Below are 17,557 nucleotides of genomic sequence, written 5' to 3' on the forward strand. Positions count from 1 at the left end.
GGGCCATATCTTCGGACCAGCCAGATGCTGCCCTGCCCTCTGGGGGTGACTCAGTCCAGGGAAGACCTCAGAGCAGGCCACAGAGATAATCATGTGATTGTACATTAATTAATCACAGGTAATAGTGGAATTAATTATACATCAGGTATGTAGAGCAGAGAGAGAGGATAAAGCAGTCTGACCTTGTCATGGTGGACTAGGCAGTAATATTAGCCGGGACAGGTGATAGGAAACTCCCCTCACCAGCTGACTTCACCAAAAGAGGCTAGCTTCAGGCATGGCTGGATCCAGGGGCTCAGGGGCTCTCCCTCTTACTGTGCTTTCTACTGTGCTGGCCTCACCTTTAGAGAATCTCTACTCTGCCGGGATGAGAAGTGAGGAGAGGGCAACGGCTCTCGGACGGCACAACATTAGCCTCCCATCGACAGAAAACAGAGCTTCTGTCTCTGGCCATCCAACCCAGAATTGTACTTCGTTGGGCCTCCCCGAGCCTGTCACCTGGCCTGCTGTCTTTGGAATTCCCTAGGCGGCAGGGTCTGGGGGCACAGTCCCAGGGAGGAGGATGAGCCTCCCAGACGGAGACTGTGGAAAGGGCAGTCCCCGCAGGACTGCTGGGAAGAGAGAGAAGGGAAGGTCGAGCAGGTAAAAAAGCAGCCAGGTTCGCCTACAGAGTGACCTTGAAACCAAAGGTGAGCAAGAACAGGCCACGTCAAAGGGCACAGGGGGGAAGTGGGGGCAGAAGGAGCAGCACATGCACAAAGTTCGGGGTCCTGGAGGAAACAAGATGAACAAGGCGGAGAGTCGGGGAGGGGCCTCGCCACTCAGGGGCCACCATGGTGTGCCAAGGGGACATGCTTCAGTGGTGACTTAGGATTTTGTTCCAGGTGGGGGGGCGGGGTGGGGGAAGGGGAGAAAGGTGTGAAGTGATGTGATTCCTGTTTTAAAAAGCTTGAGCTTGAGCTGCAGAGAACCAGACTGCGGGTGCCCCCCCCCCTCCCCTCCTCCTCCTCCCCCTCCCCTCCTCCTCTTCCCCTCGGCCCCCTCCCCACTCCACCCCCCCAAAGTGTCCCCCACACTGCTACCCACTCCTACACACCTCCCCCTGCATCCATCCCTCCCTCCTCACCTATCCCTTCCTTCACAAGCCCCTCCCATTGCCCTTCACACTTCACACACCCCCCCCCCCCCCCCCCCCCGTGTCGCCTCTGGCCCTCCAGACTCCTCCGCGGAGAGCAGGGCGCATGACCGTGGTAAAAATATGGTAAAAATAACTCACGGTGTGAAGGGGGACTGAGGAAGGAGGGAGGCTGAGCCCCAAGGGACCCCTGGGGTTGAGGGCAGAGAAGTGCCAGCCTCCTGAGCCCAGGAGATGGGCTCTGACCCCGCCCCTTCCCCCTCCCTCACCGCTCCCGGGAGGCTCTTGGCTCACAGTCTCGCTCGAGGGTCATCTCAGTCTGGCTTATACTCAGCGAACCAAACCAGGTGGACGAGCTCAGGGAGCGGTGAGTAGCCCAGCCGGCCTGACTGCCAGCCCACAGGCGTCCTCCTTCGGGCCAGAGCCCCCCACTTCTCCCCCACCCCACCTGCTTGGACCCTGCATTCTGTCCTTCTGTCCTCAGGTCCTGGCTGCCACCCAAGACTCCCCCCCCATGCCCTCAGGGATGCCTCTTCACCCTGGCTCCTTGGCCCGCTGCGTTCCCCCCGTCTCCAGTTCGTGGGGGCTCCTCTGAGTCCCCGGCCCCACGTCCAAGCCCCCATGGCAGGCGCAGCAGCAGGGAGCCAGGGGCGGCCACAGCGGGTGAACATGCAGGAGCACATGGCCATCGACGTGAGCCCCGGCCCCATCCGGCCCATCCGCCTCATTTCCGACTATTTCCCACACTTCTACCCCTTCGCTAAGCGCGCTCTAAGCGCCCCAGACCCACACCCTGCAGTGATCCCTGCCATTCGCTCTGCACCCCGGCAGTGGGCCGATCCAGAGCCAGAGGGAGATTCAGATGACAGCAGTGAGTGGGGACAGGGGACAAGGGGAACGCTCCTGGCCCAGCCCAGCCAGGGTAGGGTTTGGGGCCTCCCAGGCATCTGACCAGGGAGGGGCAGGGCGGGAGGCATAGTGCCATTTGGGGGGTGGGGAGGGGGTCGAGGCGGGAGCTGACCCTGCCTACCACCTCCCGTTAGCTGCCCTGGGCGCCCTCGAGTTCACGCTTCTTTTTGATGCGGACAACAGCGCCCTGCACTGCACGGCTCACCGGGCCAAGGTGAGGATGAGGGCAAGGCTCTAAGGGCGGAGGGCCCGGGCCACAGACCTGCCCCACATTCGTGGTCTCTTCTTAGGGTCTCAAGCCACCAGCCTCAGGCTCTGTGGACACCTATGTCAAAGCCAATCTGCTGCCAGGAGCCAGCAAGGTGAGGGTGAGACCCAGACCCCTACTGACGCTCTTTGGCCGCACCCCAGCCTGGAACACCCACCTGGCCCTGCAGTGCCCCGTCCCCCCAAAGCCTGGACATCAGGCATGGAGCTCCCCATTGTAGGGATGTGCAACTGGGGGCCCACCAGGCAGGTGAGCCAGGGTGGGGCTCTGGGGCCCAAGGAGGTCCTGATCCCCCCTCCCTGGCCCCTAGGCCAGCCAGCTGCGGACTCGCACAGTTCGGGGCACAAGGGGGCCTGTCTGGGAGGAGACGCTCACCTATCACGGCTTCACCCACCAGGATGCTGGGCGAAAGACACTGTGGTGAGGACAGGGCCGGGCCTGGGCTGCGAGGGGGCAGGGCCGAGGTGGGGGGGGCGGGGCTTGCTCGGCCAGGTTTGACCCCGGGCGGCCCGCAGGCTGTGTGTGTGTGAGGACCCGCGGCTGCGGCGACGGCGGGGGGCGCCTCCCCTGGGGGAGCTGCGGGTGCCCCTGAGGAAGCTGGTGCCCAACCGAGCCAGGAGCTTCGATGTGTGTCTGGAGAAGCGGAAGCTGGTGAGTGGGGCTGACACAGATTGGGGTGGGGATCAGGATCCTTGTGGTGGGGAAGCTGGAAAGGGGACAAAGAGGGAGACCCTGGGCGGTGTCTGGTCAAGGTGACCAAGCTCTCTGCTCTTTCAGATCAAGAGGCCCAAGAGTCTGGACACCGCCCGTGGCATGTCCCTGTATGAGGAGGTGGGTAGGACGGTGGGACCAAGCAGGGATGGGAGGCCCTAGGCCCCGTAGCCCTAGGGAACAGCCAGGCCCCAGTGGCTGGGCAGGGGTGCGACTCCCCCACCCCACCCCTCTCCACCAAGGCAGCCCAGAGCAGCTATTGGGCACTGGGACAATCAAGGCCCTCAGGGGGCAGAGATAAAGCCCGGCTTGAAGCAGAGGCTGAAACTGATGGGATCCACCCATAGCCCAAGTTGGGAGGGCAGGTCAAGGTCCAGGAGAGAATGGACAGCAGGATAGGGCATTGTGGACGCCGCTCCTGGGGCTTGTAGCCCTAGATAAGCTCTTGTCAGCAGGCAGAGGTGCTTGCAGGGGGCCCCACGCCAATGACCAAACACCTCCGGCTCGGCTCCGGCTCCCCTCCCCGCGGATGGAAGGGCCACACGCTACTGCCCTGCCCCCTGGTGGAGCCACAAGTTGCCGCACCTGCCACTTAGCCAAGGCCAGGCTGGCAAGTCCCACCCAGGTGGGGCAGGCACCCCGCGAAGGGCACTTCCTGTCCCAGACCCCACACGCGGCCGCACCGCTGCGCATGGCAGGTGCTTACCGAACCCTCCCTCCCTGAGGAGCCGGGGAGAAAGGTGGCCGGGCTTTCTGTAAACGGAATCCTCCGCGAGGTATGGGAGAAGCGCGTTCTTCCTGAACATCCTCCCAAGCCCTTTGCAAGCACCAGGGGCTGAGGGTGGCAAAGGACAGTCAGAATCTGGTCCCCTGGGTGGTGGGGGGTGAAGAGGGTGGTTTTTGTAGCTTTAGTGACCTGTACGTCATCAGGTAGAGGAGCACAGCCTCTCGGAGCTGCTTCTGTGACACAGGGGGAGGGTGGTGATGGGCGCGTAGTGAGACGCCACTCGGGAAGCTCCTCGCATGTTTGTGGCCTTCAGACACCAGCACCCTTCCCCTCACTGTGCTCACCAGTCACGTGGCCTGAGCAAGCCCCTCCCCTTCTCAGGCCCTGGAGGGTACAGCTGGCCGGGAAGTTCCCTTCCAGGGCACCGGGCCGTTGACTGTTTTGGGAGACTCATGACATGAAGTTGTTGGTCCTCGATTGCTTTGCAGCCAGCTCGAGTTGTCACATCCGGGCTAACACCGGTGGGTGGGTGGGCTTTGGGCTGCAGTTGGCTGACCACAGCCTACCCCGCAGGAGGAGACGGAGGCAGCAGGGGACGAACGCGGGCGCATCCTGCTGTCACTGTGCTACAGCTCTCGGCAGGGCGGCTTGCTGGTGGGTGTCCTGCGCTGTGCCCACCTTGCCCCCATGGATGCCAATGGCTATTCGGACCCCTTCGTCCGCCTGTGAGTGAAGGGGGGACAGGTAGGTGGGCCGTGGGGGCTCCCCGGAGCCCCTCTCCAGGGCCATCCCTAACCTGACCCCATCCTTCCCAACCAGTTTCCTGCATCCAAACGTGGGGAAGAGATGTAAATACAAGACCAGTGTTCGGAAAAAGACCCTGAACCCCGAGTTCAATGAGGTAGGCCGGGGTCCGGTGGAGGCGGTCCCGGCTGCCCCGGGGCGGGGAAGATCAGCGTTCCGCCTCGGTCAGAAAGCGCAGGTCCCACCTGACCTCACCTGCCTGAGCCTGTTTCTGAACCTGTAAAGGACCCGAGGCGACCCCCTTCCTGCATTTCTGCCCCCTCCCCTGCAGGAATTCTTTTATGCAGGCCCAAGGGAGGAGCTGGCCCAGAAGACACTGCTAGTGTCTGTATGGGACTATGACCTGGGCACAGCTGACGACTTCATTGGTGAGTGAGAATGCAGGGGAGCGGGCTGGCGGGGGGGGGGAGGGGGGGGCGGTGGGAGGGGGGCAGCGGGTTCCGACGTGGCTCCTGATTTCTGCTCCCCAACCCAGGCGGGGTGCAGCTGAGTAGCCACGCCAGCGGGGAACGCCAGCGGCACTGGTGCGAGTGCCTGGGCCGCAGTGACTGCCGACTGGAGCTGTGGCACCCGCTGGACGGTGCGCCCCCCCAGCTCAGCGACTAGAAGGGGTACCCGCCCGGCCCCGCTCACCACCCTCCCCCAAACTGACCCACAGAGCCGGGAGGACCTGGAGCTGCCTCACCCACCGTGCCCAGCCCCACGTCAAACTGTCTGCTCCCTTACCCCCGCGTCCAAGTTCACCCCTCTGCCAACCATGAAGAATAAACTTCCAAACCAGGCCAGACAGAGCCTGTTCCCTTCGCTGCCCGTCGCCTCGCCGGGCAGACTGGGCCCCGTTCTTGCTCCCATCCTCCAGATGCCCACGGAGGGCCAGGCCCAGGGCTGGACCCCAGGCCGCCGCTTCCCCCTCATCACGCTGGGAAGGCCCCGCCCCCGCCCCGCTATCTGCACTGAGGGATGGGCGCTCAAGATGGTCTAGGGCAGACTGACCCACCGGAAGCCAAGCTGTGGGTTCACGACATGACCTTGAGCTGACCTATCCCCCCTCCCCACAAGAGACCCACGTGGCGTATGGGAAGCCTCCCCCTCTGGGACACAGACCTCCCCGAGTAATGGGCCGCAGTGGCAGAGCGACGAGAAAGACCACAGAAAAGACGCAGCAGGAGACCGGGCAGCACTCGCTTTATTGTCCAGCCATCTGGACAGACAGACGTGAGCCCAGGGCAGCGGGATCAGGAGGCAGCTTGCCTGGCCTGGCGCTGCTGGGCGAACCTCTGCATCCGCTCCTCGAGCTCTGGCCGGAAGTGGCGGATCAGGCCCTGGGGGAGGGTAGGGGGCACCGTGTGAAGCGGAGCTGAAAATCCCCACGCCCTAGGCTCTCAGCACCCCCGCCCTAGTGCCCCACGGCGGGGCAGGGAGTACCTGCACGGGCCAGGCGGCTCCATCGCCCAGGGCGCAGATGGTATGGCCCTCTATCTGCTTGCTGATCTCCCAGAGGGAGTCGATCTCGGCCGGCCGGGCGTCCCCCTTCACGAAGCGGGCCATCACCTTGTTCATCCAGTCCACACCTGCAGCCGTGGCAGCAAGAGAGGGCCCGATGACGCCAGCCAGGGTGCAGAGAACGGCCCTCGAGGGGTGCAGGCCACAGACAGGGTGGGGCCGGGAGAGGCCAGAGCAGGCTGGGAAGCGGCGGCTGCACACTGAGTGTCTAGAGCCCACCCAACCTCCGTCCTGCGCCTGACCCAGGCCTAGGGTGAGCCTCAGAGGAAGCCCCCGCCCTGCCCGGGGTGCGTACCCTCGCGGCATGGGGTGCACTGGCCACAGCTCTCGTGCTTGTAGAACTCAATGAGGCGGGCGATAGCTTTCACGATATCCGTCTGGGGTGACACGAGACAGTGAGGAGTCACCCGGGGCCGGAGCCTCAGCCCGCCCAGAGCAGCGCCCCGTCCCCCCACCCCAATTCCAGCAGCATTCCGGCCACCTCCTCCACCGTCCCTGGGCATCCGGCACTGCCCAGACCCCTCTCTAGGCATTCTCTCTAGGGGAATTCTCTCCCACCTGACTGTATCTCAGGTCACATGAGCTGGGATCCAGGGAGGAGTACCGACCGGGTGGACACGAGGCAGGGACTGGGCGGGGAGCGTGGGCGGCCCTTACCGAGCGGTCCATGACAATCACAGCAGCCGTGCCCAGGCCCGTCTGCGCCTGCACCAGCGCGTCAAAGTCCATCAGGACCGTCTCACACACGGACTTGGGGATCAGTGGTGTGGATGAGCCGCCGGGGATCACAGCAAGGAGGTTGTCCCAGCCACCTGTGACACCCCCTAGGGCCCCGGTCCATCCCCAAAAGGATGGATGGTCAGGGCTGGGACCGCCACACCCGAGTAGTCCTGAGCCCAGGCCCTCTGTCGGCCCCCCGCCCAGCGCGGCCTCCCACCCTGGCTCTCTTCATGGACATCCTGCCCCACTCCGGCCCCGGCTGGCCCCTTGGCTCACCCGCATGCTTTTCAATCAGTTCCTTCAGCGGTACAGACATCTCCTCCTCCACAGTACAAGGGTGGTTGACGTGGCCAGAGATATTGAACAGTTTGGTGCCCGAGTTGCACTCACGACCAAAGCTGGCAAACCACGCACCCCCACGACGGCAGATGGTGGGGGACACAGCCACCGTCTCCACGTTGGCCACGGTTGTGGGGCAGCCAAACACTCCTGTAAAGGAATGGGATGAGACCAGTGGCTGCCAGAGGGTGGGGACAGGGTAGATCAGGTTTCCCAGCAGTGGGGTCTGTCCCAGGGTCGTGCTCTGTGGCACAGCCCCCCTTCACCCTTTGGTCATTCCCATCCCCCTCTGGACCCCAAACTCTAGCAGGCGCTGCATTGCCTTTTCACCCCTCTACTCTTAGTCCCTGGGGGGCTAGAGAGGACCTGGGGACTGGGACAGGGTGAGGGACTACAGATGGAACCTCTATGTTGTCACCCACCCTACTCTGTGTCTGGCCCCCAGTCCGGAAGGAACTCAGAAATCCCCTAAGAATGACCAATGGGGACCTGAAGCCAGATGAGATTCCACAGGATGCAGCACAAGGCCCAGGACCGGGCCGGGTCTCACCCACATCAGCAGGGAAGGGCGGCTTCAGGCGGGGCTTGCCCTGTTTGCCCTCGATGGACTCAATGAGCGCCGTCTCCTCCCCACAGATGTAGGCCCCGGCCCCACGCACAACAAACACATCAAAATCGTAGCCGGAGCCACAGGCGTTCTTGCCAATCAGACCAGCCTCATAGGCCTCTCGGATGGCCACCTGTGGGACAGAAACATGAGGGTACCATCCCCCCAGCCTGGGAACACTGTGTGCTGGGGAGGGGTACAGGCCCACTGAGCCCATGTTCACCAAAACCCAGGGATAAAGCTCCCTTTGGACATAACCAGAGGATGCTCTGGGACAGGGGTGGGATTTTTACAACGTTTATGCTGCTTTTGTAATAACAACACTTAACAAATTCTTCACCTATATGCATTTTTAGAAGAAAGACTAAGGAAATAATGAAAATTTTCATAAGCACTTTCCTACAGGTGGTGGATCTGTGGGAGGTTTTTCTGCGTGTTGTGTATGTGTGCAGTTTCCTATCTTTACAATGAGCAAGTCCTACTTCTGCAGGAAAAGAAAAGACCCTAGGGGTTTGTTTTTAAATACGTAGTAGTAACACTTATACACAAAGTTACGATGTGCCAGGCGCCGTCCCAGGAGCTGTTTCCGTTTCCCTTGTCGCTGCCGTACAGGAGCCTCACAGAAAGGTGTGAGACTCTGCCCCTGGACCAGTCACTACAGGCATCACTGAGCTGAGAACCGCTGAAATGACCCCTTGGCCCTTCTGCAGGAAAAATGCCTGTAAGCCCACCCCTGCCCCAGGAATCAGAGAGCCCGGAAAGCCTCCCGAGTTGAGGCTTCGGAACATGTCCAAAGAGCCCAGAGGAGGCTCTGGGGGCCACGTTCCCTTAACATGCATGCAGCAGGGGTAACTACTCTTCCGGGTCGAGCCCAGACAGATCAGGGGCTACAATCTAAGAACCATGCCAGGAAGCAAGCATGTGAGCGCACCCTCTCCTCTGTTGAGGCTCCTCCCCTTTCCCACCTGCAGATTGGAGGCCTCGTTGTAGAACTCCCCTCGGATGTAGATGTAGGCAGCACGGGCGCCCATGGCCCGGCCCCCAACTAGGCAGCCTTCCACCAGCTTGTGGGGATCGTGGCGAATGATCTCCCGGTCCTTGCAGGTGCCCGGCTCCCCTTCATCTGCGTTCACGACTAGGTACTTGGGCCTGTAGGTTCCAGCAGATCCGTAAGGCCACAGGGCCACCAGGGCTGGGCCTTCAGCTACATGCCACCCCACTCCGCCCAAGGAAGCCTCAAAGATGTCTCCTCCGAGAGCCGATCCCTCCCTGTTCTCCCAACACATTCCTAGAGGCTCTGCTGGCTCACAGTCAATGACATCGAGCTCACTGCCTATTACGCCTTTGGGTGGCTAAGACCACAGGAAAGGTCTTTGTTCTGCTCAGTCCAAACGTCTCCTTGTGCTTTCCTAAGAGCCCAAATTCTGCTCTTGGTCACAAAGAACCTTCCTGAACCTCTGCCATATCTCTGGGGTCAGAAGGAGGTGAAATAGCTGACATTTATCATTTGCTTTCTATGTGCTGACCAATGTGAGGGGCAAAAGCTTTGTGAACACTCTCTTTAATCCCTGCACAATGTAACGTCCACTTACAAAAAAGAAAACTGAGGTTCAAAAAAACCAGGAGACTGCCCAAGGCTACATAATTAGAAGGCAGAATTGACCAATGAGTCTGCTGAAGTCAAAATCTTGTGTTGATTCTTATACCCCTCAAGTTTCCCCTGAGGAAGCCCGACAGAGAACAGAGTCCCACCTACTTAAGCTCTGGCGATGTTTCCTTCACTCTTAGTTTCCAAGGAAACAGCCCCAAGGCCCGGGTAAGCCACAGCCACCCCCAAGGTTTCTCCTGCAACCCCACCTCTACCTCCCTACACACACCTGCCATCTGAGGGCTTATTCATGAAGCTCCATTTGAGGCCAGTGGGGAAGCCAGCACCGCCACGGCCCCGCAAGCCGGATGTCTTGACCTCACCCAGGATCCAGTCAGGCCCCTTCAGCAAGATCTCCTTTGTCTTGTACCAGTCACCTCGGCTCTGAGCACCTTTCAGCCTGGACAGAATGGGGAAGACATTGAAGGCGAGGCTCTGCTCCAGGACCACCGAGCTAAGGGCAGCATCTCACCTCCAGTCATGGCGGCCATACAGGTTGGTGAAGATCCGGTCTTCATCTTTCAGCGAGCCAAATGAGGTTTTCTTGGGTGCTGTCTGAGGACACAAAGGGTCAGGAGGCCCAACCCAGTTCTGCGGTCACAAAGGGCCAGGCCAGATGTTACAGATTCTCGGGTCCCCGTGATTAGACGGGGCTGGGCTGAGGAGAGGGTAAGGGCCTAAGCCTCAGAACCCTTCGTGGCATCACAGCTACCACCATCACTTTAGTGAGCGCTTCCTGCTTAGCAGGCATCAGGCTAAGCACTTTCCAACCCAAACCCCATTTCGTCCTCATAACCCCGAGACAAGAATGATTTCCTCCATTTTACAAGGGAGGAAACTGAGGCCAAGAACAAACAGCACTTATGGAAGGGCACACAACCAAAAGCTGATGGGATCTGAACTCAGATGTGTGGGTGGTCAAAGCCCACACCTGAACCACAGCGCATTATGAACTCCCTGAGCCCGGTGTGAAGTGTCCATTCATTTGCCCGGCTGTCCTGCTGGCCCCAAATTTGGTCAAACCAAGGCCTTATACAACTAACTTTGCGGGGAACAGAATGTGTTTACTGATGCAAAAGAAGCGTTTCACCGGGGCTGGGATACAAAGCTGATGGGAGACCCACTTGGGATAAAAGTGATGAAAGGCGGGGTCTGGAATTCCACATGACCCAGTGGTCAGCACCTCAGCTGAGAGCTAAGGGTACCAGGCTTCCAGACTCCCAACCCCCTAAAAGGCACTACAAGGAGCAGAGCGCTAGATGGGGCGTCAGGAGACGCACATCCTCTCCAAAGCCTTTCTGCATCTGTAAAATGGGGCAGAGGCACCTTCAAGCTCTACAAAGCTCGGGCACGGAAACAACGAGACAGGGATGCTTCGCCACCTGCAAAATTTCCCGCTATGTCGCCCGGTTGTTAACTAAGACAAGCCAAGGAACCGGAGGGCTGGGGGAGTCAGCCTCCCACTGGGGCCGGTTCCCTTCTACATCCAGGCCGGAGCGGCAACCTTCCTGTCGGGCTGGGGAAATGAGGAGGGTTCTCTAGAAGGCACTACAGACCCAAGGGACGGCCGGCGCAGAGGCGCTGCACAGAGAGACCCGGCCCGCAGACACCCTTGGCCCGAGCCAGGCCGGGCCTCACCGTGTCGCCGCTGAAACGCACAGACACCCGCGCAGGGAGCGACCCGCTGAGCAGCCGCCGTGCCGCCAGCATCGCGGGAGACGGCTCAGTCACCTCCCACTGTCACCTTCACGGTTCCGAGCCTGAAGAACCGGCGCGACCGAGGCGCTGGGCGGCGCACAGGAAAAACGTCACGCGCCCGGGCCCGGGCTGCGCGCCCAAGGTCCCCTGCGCCGCTCTCGCCCCGCCCCCGGCCGCCCTCCCTCGCGGGAGGGCGAAGAGGCTGCTGGGAGATGTAGTCCCGTGGGCCTCGGAGCCCGCCTTTCTCCCGGTGCAGGTGGCGCTTACTCTCGCGCTCCTCTGCTCCGATTGTTCGCATTCGCCTCCGGACTCCAGACTTTCAAACCCTAAGTAACCAAACGTCGCGTGTCACCGTTTGCTGGGTTCTGGTGTTTCCCACTTTCTACAGGTTCTGCATTTAGTGTGCACTTGTATGTCTGGGTGTATGGCGGGAGGAGGAGAAATCAGGCAGGTTGCAGCCCGACGACCCTGATGACCGCGTTGTAATTATTCTGCCCTGGTCCAAGCCTGATGATCTCTCCCCGACCCCACTCTGGGCACCCCTGGGCTCAGGGAAGTATTGCTTATTAGCGGCAGAGAGCAGGGACAGCTCCAGAGCCAGGCAGGGGATTGTTGGTGGAGGTCTTAGGTTGGGGTGAGACCGAGAGAGTGGAAATGGTGAAGATGGGCCGGTGAGTGGCACGTCCTCTTGCCGGCGCTGCTAAGCTCACGCAGCCATTCCTTCCTCAGCCCGTCAGTAGAGCCCGGGCCTTGGCACTCCTGCTCAAAATCTTGGGGTGGCCCCTAAGTGCCTTCACAGTCACGCCCTGGCCTAGCATTTAAGGACCCCGCCCCTCCCCCCGCAGGGTCATCAGGCCCAGACCCCATCACGCACGCACCCCCTGCCCAGGACCCCTTCTTCTTGAGGAGGTCACGTGTCCTTTGCCTTCCCCTCGAAGTCGCAGAAGCCTGATTAACTCTTGTCTGTATCCGTTCTCTGGGACCCTTTGGCTCTGAGACCTTGCCCTGGTCCTGTAACAAGCATGTCCGTTTTGCTCTGTCCAGCTGCTCTATTCTCTTTTCCTGTTATCATCCCTTCTGGTCTCTCCTGCTGTTTAGAAACTCATTTGCCCTTATTTTCAAAGATACTCCCCACCGCAGCCTTGGATAGAGTTAACGTTACACCTGAAAAAAATTGAGGCCCATGCAAGTTTTCCCTCTCGTCCATGGGCATGAGGGTGCCGAGTGCCGAGTGAATCAAATCAAAGCCTTTCTTCCTTTCCAGAGTGCCCCCTCCCCTCCTCCAGCAAACGCACAGAACAACCACACGCGTGTGACCTTCATTGAAGATGGCAGTGGTATTCCCAATAAAGGTACTAAAGCATCAGCATCTTGTCTGAGGTCTCACAGATGGGTAGGGCAGTACCAGGCCCAGGGCCCAGCAGTCCTGGCTCCCAGCCTGGGGACCCCCACTCCTGGGCAGGGAAAGAGATTGCCCAGACAGAGCTGGGGATTACACAGCTAATCCCAGCCTCCGCGACCTGAGTCCATGGATCCCTCCCTATGGGGCAGGAGAAGGGGGGCAGGATGGAGCCAGAGGGTGGATTCCTTCCTCATCCCTAACTGGGTCAAGGGAACACAAGGCCACGGGGAGAAGGCCGCCTGGGGAGGCCGTGGACGGGAGATGGTGGGGCATGGGATGATGAGAAACTGAGAGTAAGAAGCAGGGTCTCCTGTTCATCTAGCACCAGGCTCTGTGCCAAGCACTTGCCATGTGTTATCTCCTTAATCCTCCCACAACCCAGAGCGTAGGAATGATGAACCCCTGTTTTCAAAAGAGGACAGAATGTATTAGCAACACAGAGTGGCCTGCCCCGGGCAACACAGCTGCCAGAACTCAGCCTGAGGGTTCCTGACCTGAGATCCCCCACTCAGTCCCCACCCATCCAGAGCACCTACTTGCCAGGCTCCCCTCAGTGTCACCTCCCAGAGAACCCTCCTCTGAGGCATCCCAGGCCCCGGCCGTCCCCTCTCCCTCCGCACCTGTCCCGTCCTATGCCACTTTCTCGCATCTGCCTCCCCGACCAGCCTCCAAACCAGAAGCCATTGCTGTGTTGGGCTAACTTTGCCTTCCAAATGCTCCTTGTTCCTGTGCCCTCCTGCCCATCCCATGGCCATGACCGGGGTTCGCTTTTAGCCGCAATTTTGCAAAGCTTCCTTGAGGTCTCCTAGCCTCACATCTCGACCCCTCTGATTCCTTCTCTGCACCACGGGGTGAGTGGGATTGAACCCCAGATCCCTGTTGTCTCTCCTTTGCCTGAGACCACCGAGGGGAGGTTCCCCAGTGTCCTCAGGACAAAGCCCAAGCCTCCTGGCCTGGCATTCAAGATCAGGTGCTGACTTCTCTGGCTCCAGCTCAGATGGCTCTCGCCACACAGAGGATCTCTCTGATTTCCACCAGAGGATCCGTCTTCCTTCCGTTCTCCTCCTGAGGAGCCCTTTGAATGTCACCTCCCACCATCTCTAATAACCTTGCCACAGGTCCTTTGTGACAACGGCACGATCAGATCTCTCTTCTCCACCCCACAGCACAGAGCTTCTCAAGGGAGGTGCTTACTCCATATTATAATCCAGTTTTGTAATTGGAAGATGAAAAAAAAAAAAAATCAACGTCTTTCCTGTTAGGAATTTAAGATGGAAAAGCAAAAAGAAAGGAGTAATATGTTTTCACCACCCTGACTTAAAACCCACTATCGTTTTTCCTTGTTTGTTCCCACTCTGTTTTCTAGGTGATTTGAAAACACTTCACAAGCATTTGATCCTTAAAAATGTAGACCTTGGGGCGCCTGGGTGGCGCCGTCGGTTAAGCGTCCGACTTCAGCCAGGTCATGATCTCACGGTCCGTGAGTTCGAGCCCCGTGTCAGGCTCTGGGCTGATGGCTCGGAGCCTGGAGCCTGTTTCCGATTCTGTGTCTCCCTCTCTCTCTGCCCCTCCCCCGTTCATGCTCTGTCTCTCTCTGTCCCAAAAATAAATAAAAAACGTTGAAAAAAAAAATTAAAAAAAAAAAAAATGTAGACCTTAACAGGAAAAAAAAAAAAAAAAACAAAACCCACAAAAGTCCTTCCGCCCCAGAGCTAAATGCTTGAGTCCAATAATATCTTCCAATCCTTTAAAGAAAAAAAATGCCTTTACTTGTACATGCATTTACCTACAGGAATAATATGAGTGTTTGGTGCTTTCATACATGTAGTAATGAATCTTGCTATATCACAGTTTTTCACCTTGCTTTTTTGCATTCAAGACGCTATGTTTTTGAGATTAATCCATATGGATACAAATAGGTGTAGAAACATGATTATCTACAGGTAACACCAGAGCTTCAAGGTTAAGGACCTGGATTCAAAATCCTGCTTTCGCCACTTACTACCTGTGTGATTTTATGACCCGTGCCTCAGTTTCCCCTAATGGGAAATTAGGAGAAGCTGTGCCCTCAAGGAGCATCTGTTGGAATGGAGAACAGTAAATGAGCAGTGCCTGACACACAGCAAATGCCCAAAGAACGTTTAACTAAATGCCCTGGATTATAGATTAATTTGGACAAGATCCCCATCCTTACAATACTGAGTCTCCCCACCCAGGAGTGTGAGGTCACTCCTCATTTTTTCAGATCTTGTAGGTTCCTTGCTAAACATGTGGCACTTTTACTTTAAAAACGGTGCACATTTTTTAACATAGGAATTTTATGTGATGTCTTGTCCTTTTACGTTTTGTGATCTCTGTTTTAATAACATTTTCTCATTGGTGTGAATAGAGCACCATCAATTTGCCTGATTAGTGCTGATCTGGATCCCTTAATGGACTCTCCTGTTATATAAAAGTTTTTCCGGGGGCGCCTGGGTGGCTCAGTCGGTTAAGTGTCCGACTCGATTTCGGCTCAGGTCGTGATCGCACGGTCAGTGAGTTCAAGCCCCATATCGGGTTCCGTGCTGACAATGCGGAGCCTGCTTGGGTTTCTCTCTCTCTCCCTCTCTCTGCCCCTCCCTGGCTTGTGCTCTCTCCGCCCTCACTCTTGCTCTTAAAATAAATAAATAAATAAATAAGTAAATAAGCTTTAAAAAAAAAAAAAGTCTCAGATAAAGCTGGAGGCTCAAAACCTTCACAAGAGTATCTGCCTAGGCTTTTCTCTGATATTTGTATTACCTTCTTCTACTTAGAGTGTCTTCTCCAAACAATGGAAGGGGTCTTTCTGCTGCAGGCAGAGGAATGACCTTTAACCTCCAAGTAGCTTGCTAACACACTAAGGGTATGGAATGACCAGGCAATAAAATCTGAGTTGCCCTCCCAGATCTGGGCGAGGCTTGGTTTGTTGCCCAGGGGCACCTTGGAAATGGGCTGCCCTCCCATCAGGCAGGAAGGGAAAACATCCAGAGGACTCTGGCCTATTTATCTTGAGACAGCGCCTAAGTGTGACGATTGTCATGGCACCCTGTAAGTAGGAGGTGTGCCAAGGCCTTTGGTGGAGTCCTTGAGCATATTAGGGAAACTCCCTTGCAAGGCCCAGTTTTATCATGCATGAATGGGGCGCTCGGTTTCATTGAATACTTCTACATCTCAGATGTTATATTGTTTTTCTTCCTTCTTCATTACATCAATCCTTTTTCTAATCTGTTAAACTATGTTTGACCTAAAGGTGTGGTGGAGTGAGGGAGCTAGAACAGATTGTAGCCACTTGGGATTAAATCTTGGGCTCTCCTGCCTACCAGCTGTGTGGCCTTGGGCAAGTTCCTTGACATCTCTGTACCTCATAGTATCATCGTAATGGTTACATGTTTTAATCTCCATAAAACCTTACGTAGAGCTGTGTGTCTGCTGTTCTCGTGCTTTTCTTACTCCAGGGACAAACGTTTTGGTCATGCGTTCTGTTCTTTCACTGTAATGCTGGCTCGGGTTTTACATCAGTGCTCGTAAAGGAGGGTGGCCTATAGTTACATTCCCTCCAGGAAATCTTGCCCAGTTCTCTTAAAAGTGGATCGCTTTCGGGGCACCAGGGTGGCTCAGTCAGTTAAGTGTCCGACCTTGGCTCAGGTCATGATCTTGCAGTTCGTGGGTTCAAGTCCCATGTCAGGCTCTGTGCTGACAGCTCAGAGCCTGGAGCCTGCTTCGGATTCTGTGTCTCCCTCTTTCTCTGCCCCTCCTCTGCTAGCTCTCTCTTTCTCTCTCTCTCAAAAATAAACATTTTTTAAGAACATCTAATTAAATTTCATTTTGTTTTATTTTAACCCAATTAGCCTCTGCCTTTTAAAAAGTTTGACCCATTTACATTTATTGGTATTACAATATTATATTGTGTTTTCTACTTAGCATTCTTTCTCTTTATTTCTTTTTCCCTCTCTTTTTTGGTTTTCTGCTGAATTAACTGTGTTTTCTTTGTGCCATTTCCTTCTCCACTCTTGTTTTGGAAGTTACGCATTTTGTTTCTATTTTTAGCAGTTCCCCTTGCATTTTTAACAGTCATACATAAATTTCTTTTTCAGGAAATGCTAATTAAGAGTCTATCCTCCTGCTGAGTATGCCACTAAAACAAAAACAGAGTATACTGCCTCCCTCTGTGTATGCCTCCCTCCCAAATTCTGTCCTTCTGTTTTCTGGGTTGGCCCCATTTGTGACCTGGCATTATGGGTCCCCTGCTTTGTGCTGCCAGTGGAGACCTGGCCTCAGTCATGGGGACCTCTAAGCTTTGTTCTCCAGGGCCGAGTACAGACTGAGGACCTGGCCCCAAGCCCTGTGCGTTCAGCCTGCTGTGTTCCTGGCTGAGATACAAGCCTTCAGCCCCGCCCCCCCCCCCCCCCCCCCCCCCGCTAGCCTACAGGCTTCTTCTTGTTCATTTGTTGTTTTTGTTGCTTTTCCTTCAGAGGTTTACTTCAAGCCTACACAGAATTCCCTTTTCGTATCTGTGTGGCATTCAACTATTAACATTTTGTTTCTTCTCTGATTTTAATGCGTTTGAGAAGGACACGATGGATTTCTGGTTGTAGTCTGCTACCTTGAACTGGATACCTTCCTATTTTTTTCCCATTCACTTAAACTTTAGAAAGTAAGGTCGATCGGTCATGGCCAGGGGGGTACACACAGGACCAGGTCAGTGCATTTGAGGCAAGCAGCGCGATTGACGACGCGTCTAACACAGGTCTCCCCCCACTGCGCCCCAGCGTAGGATGCCTCGCATACCCTGTAGACTCTAGTCCTGACGTGAGCGAGAGCCACTCCCTGTCAGCCTGCCAATGTGTCAGGGCCCCTCTTTGGCTTCTGCTGGTTCTGAAGCACTGGACACTGCGGTCTCCCCCGTGGGGGACCGGTCAGCTCTCAGTTGGGCACAGGTCCCAAGCACCAGTACAAGCCCACCCCTCCCGGCCCCTCCCTCGCAGCACACCCACGGTCAGATGCCCAGCACATAAGGTCTAGGAGTCTGGAACATCTCCATGTTGGTCATTTGCCCACTCCACATCAT

At 57.0% G+C, this 17,557-nt stretch overlaps 2 protein-coding genes across 7 annotated transcripts; one reads left to right on the top strand and one right to left on the bottom strand.

Moving 5' to 3' along the window:
• The first annotated feature begins 2 nt into the window (after positions 1 to 2).
• On the top strand, positions 3 to 5,339 carry LOC132662096 (double C2-like domain-containing protein gamma). Of its 6 annotated transcripts, XM_060607429.3 has the most exons (13): positions 15 to 118; positions 348 to 689; positions 1,432 to 1,502; positions 1,620 to 2,006; positions 2,179 to 2,258; positions 2,335 to 2,406; positions 2,623 to 2,732; positions 2,828 to 2,963; positions 3,090 to 3,143; positions 4,324 to 4,475; positions 4,570 to 4,651; positions 4,826 to 4,922; positions 5,030 to 5,339. In XM_060607429.3, the coding sequence occupies exons 4-13, from the start codon at positions 1,757 to 1,759 to the stop codon at positions 5,158 to 5,160; spliced, it is 1,164 nt and encodes a 387-aa protein (XP_060463412.2). In that variant the 5' UTR covers positions 15 to 118; positions 348 to 689; positions 1,432 to 1,502; positions 1,620 to 1,756; the 3' UTR covers positions 5,161 to 5,339. The 6 variants fall into 6 exon arrangements, with proteins under 6 accessions (XP_060463413.2, XP_060463412.2, XP_078289867.1 ...); XM_060607430.3 differs by lacking the exon at positions 348 to 689 and having other exon boundaries at positions 3 to 118; XM_078433741.2 differs by lacking the exons at positions 15 to 118; positions 348 to 689 and having other exon boundaries at positions 1,197 to 1,502; positions 4,842 to 4,922; positions 5,030 to 5,144.
• Positions 5,340 to 5,722: 383 nt separating this feature from the next.
• On the bottom strand, positions 5,723 to 11,181 carry NDUFV1 (NADH:ubiquinone oxidoreductase core subunit V1). Its single transcript, XM_060607428.3, has 10 exons — positions 11,010 to 11,181; positions 9,844 to 9,926; positions 9,601 to 9,771; positions 8,689 to 8,872; positions 7,667 to 7,856; positions 7,054 to 7,266; positions 6,715 to 6,881; positions 6,353 to 6,434; positions 5,980 to 6,125; positions 5,723 to 5,876 (listed from the first exon to the last, which is right to left on the bottom strand). The coding sequence occupies exons 1-10, from the start codon at positions 11,079 to 11,081 to the stop codon at positions 5,790 to 5,792; spliced, it is 1,395 nt and encodes a 464-aa protein (XP_060463411.3). The 5' UTR covers positions 11,082 to 11,181; the 3' UTR covers positions 5,723 to 5,789.
• Between the last annotated feature and the right edge of the window lie 6,376 nt (positions 11,182 to 17,557).

Source organism: Panthera onca, chromosome D1, assembly GCF_046562875.1.
Source record: "Panthera onca isolate mPanOnc1 chromosome D1, mPanOnc1 haplotype 2, whole genome shotgun sequence".
Taxonomy (NCBI): Eukaryota; Metazoa; Chordata; class Mammalia; order Carnivora; family Felidae; genus Panthera; species Panthera onca.

Excerpts from the sequence above, each read along its gene's own strand:
- LOC132662096 (XM_081790225.1), top strand. The coding sequence starts at position 1,370 with ATGGGCTCTGACCCCGCCCCTTCCCCCTCCCTCACCGCTCCCGGGAGG. Across the intron at positions 2,259-2,334 it reads GCACGGCTCACCGGGCCAAG|GGTCTCAAGCCACCAGCCTC; the intron begins GTGAGGATGAGG and ends GTCTCTTCTTAG. Across the intron at positions 4,476-4,569 it reads TCGGACCCCTTCGTCCGCCT|TTTCCTGCATCCAAACGTGG; the intron begins GTGAGTGAAGGG and ends CTTCCCAACCAG.
- NDUFV1 (XM_060607428.3), bottom strand. The coding sequence starts at position 11,081 with ATGCTGGCGGCACGGCGGCTGCTCAGCGGGTCGCTCCCTGCGCGGGTG. Across the intron at positions 9,927-11,009 it reads TGCGTTTCAGCGGCGACACG|ACAGCACCCAAGAAAACCTC; the intron begins GTGAGGCCCGGC and ends TTGTGTCCTCAG. Across the intron at positions 6,126-6,352 it reads GTGCACCCCATGCCGCGAGG|GTGTGGACTGGATGAACAAG; the intron begins GTACGCACCCCG and ends CCACGGCTGCAG.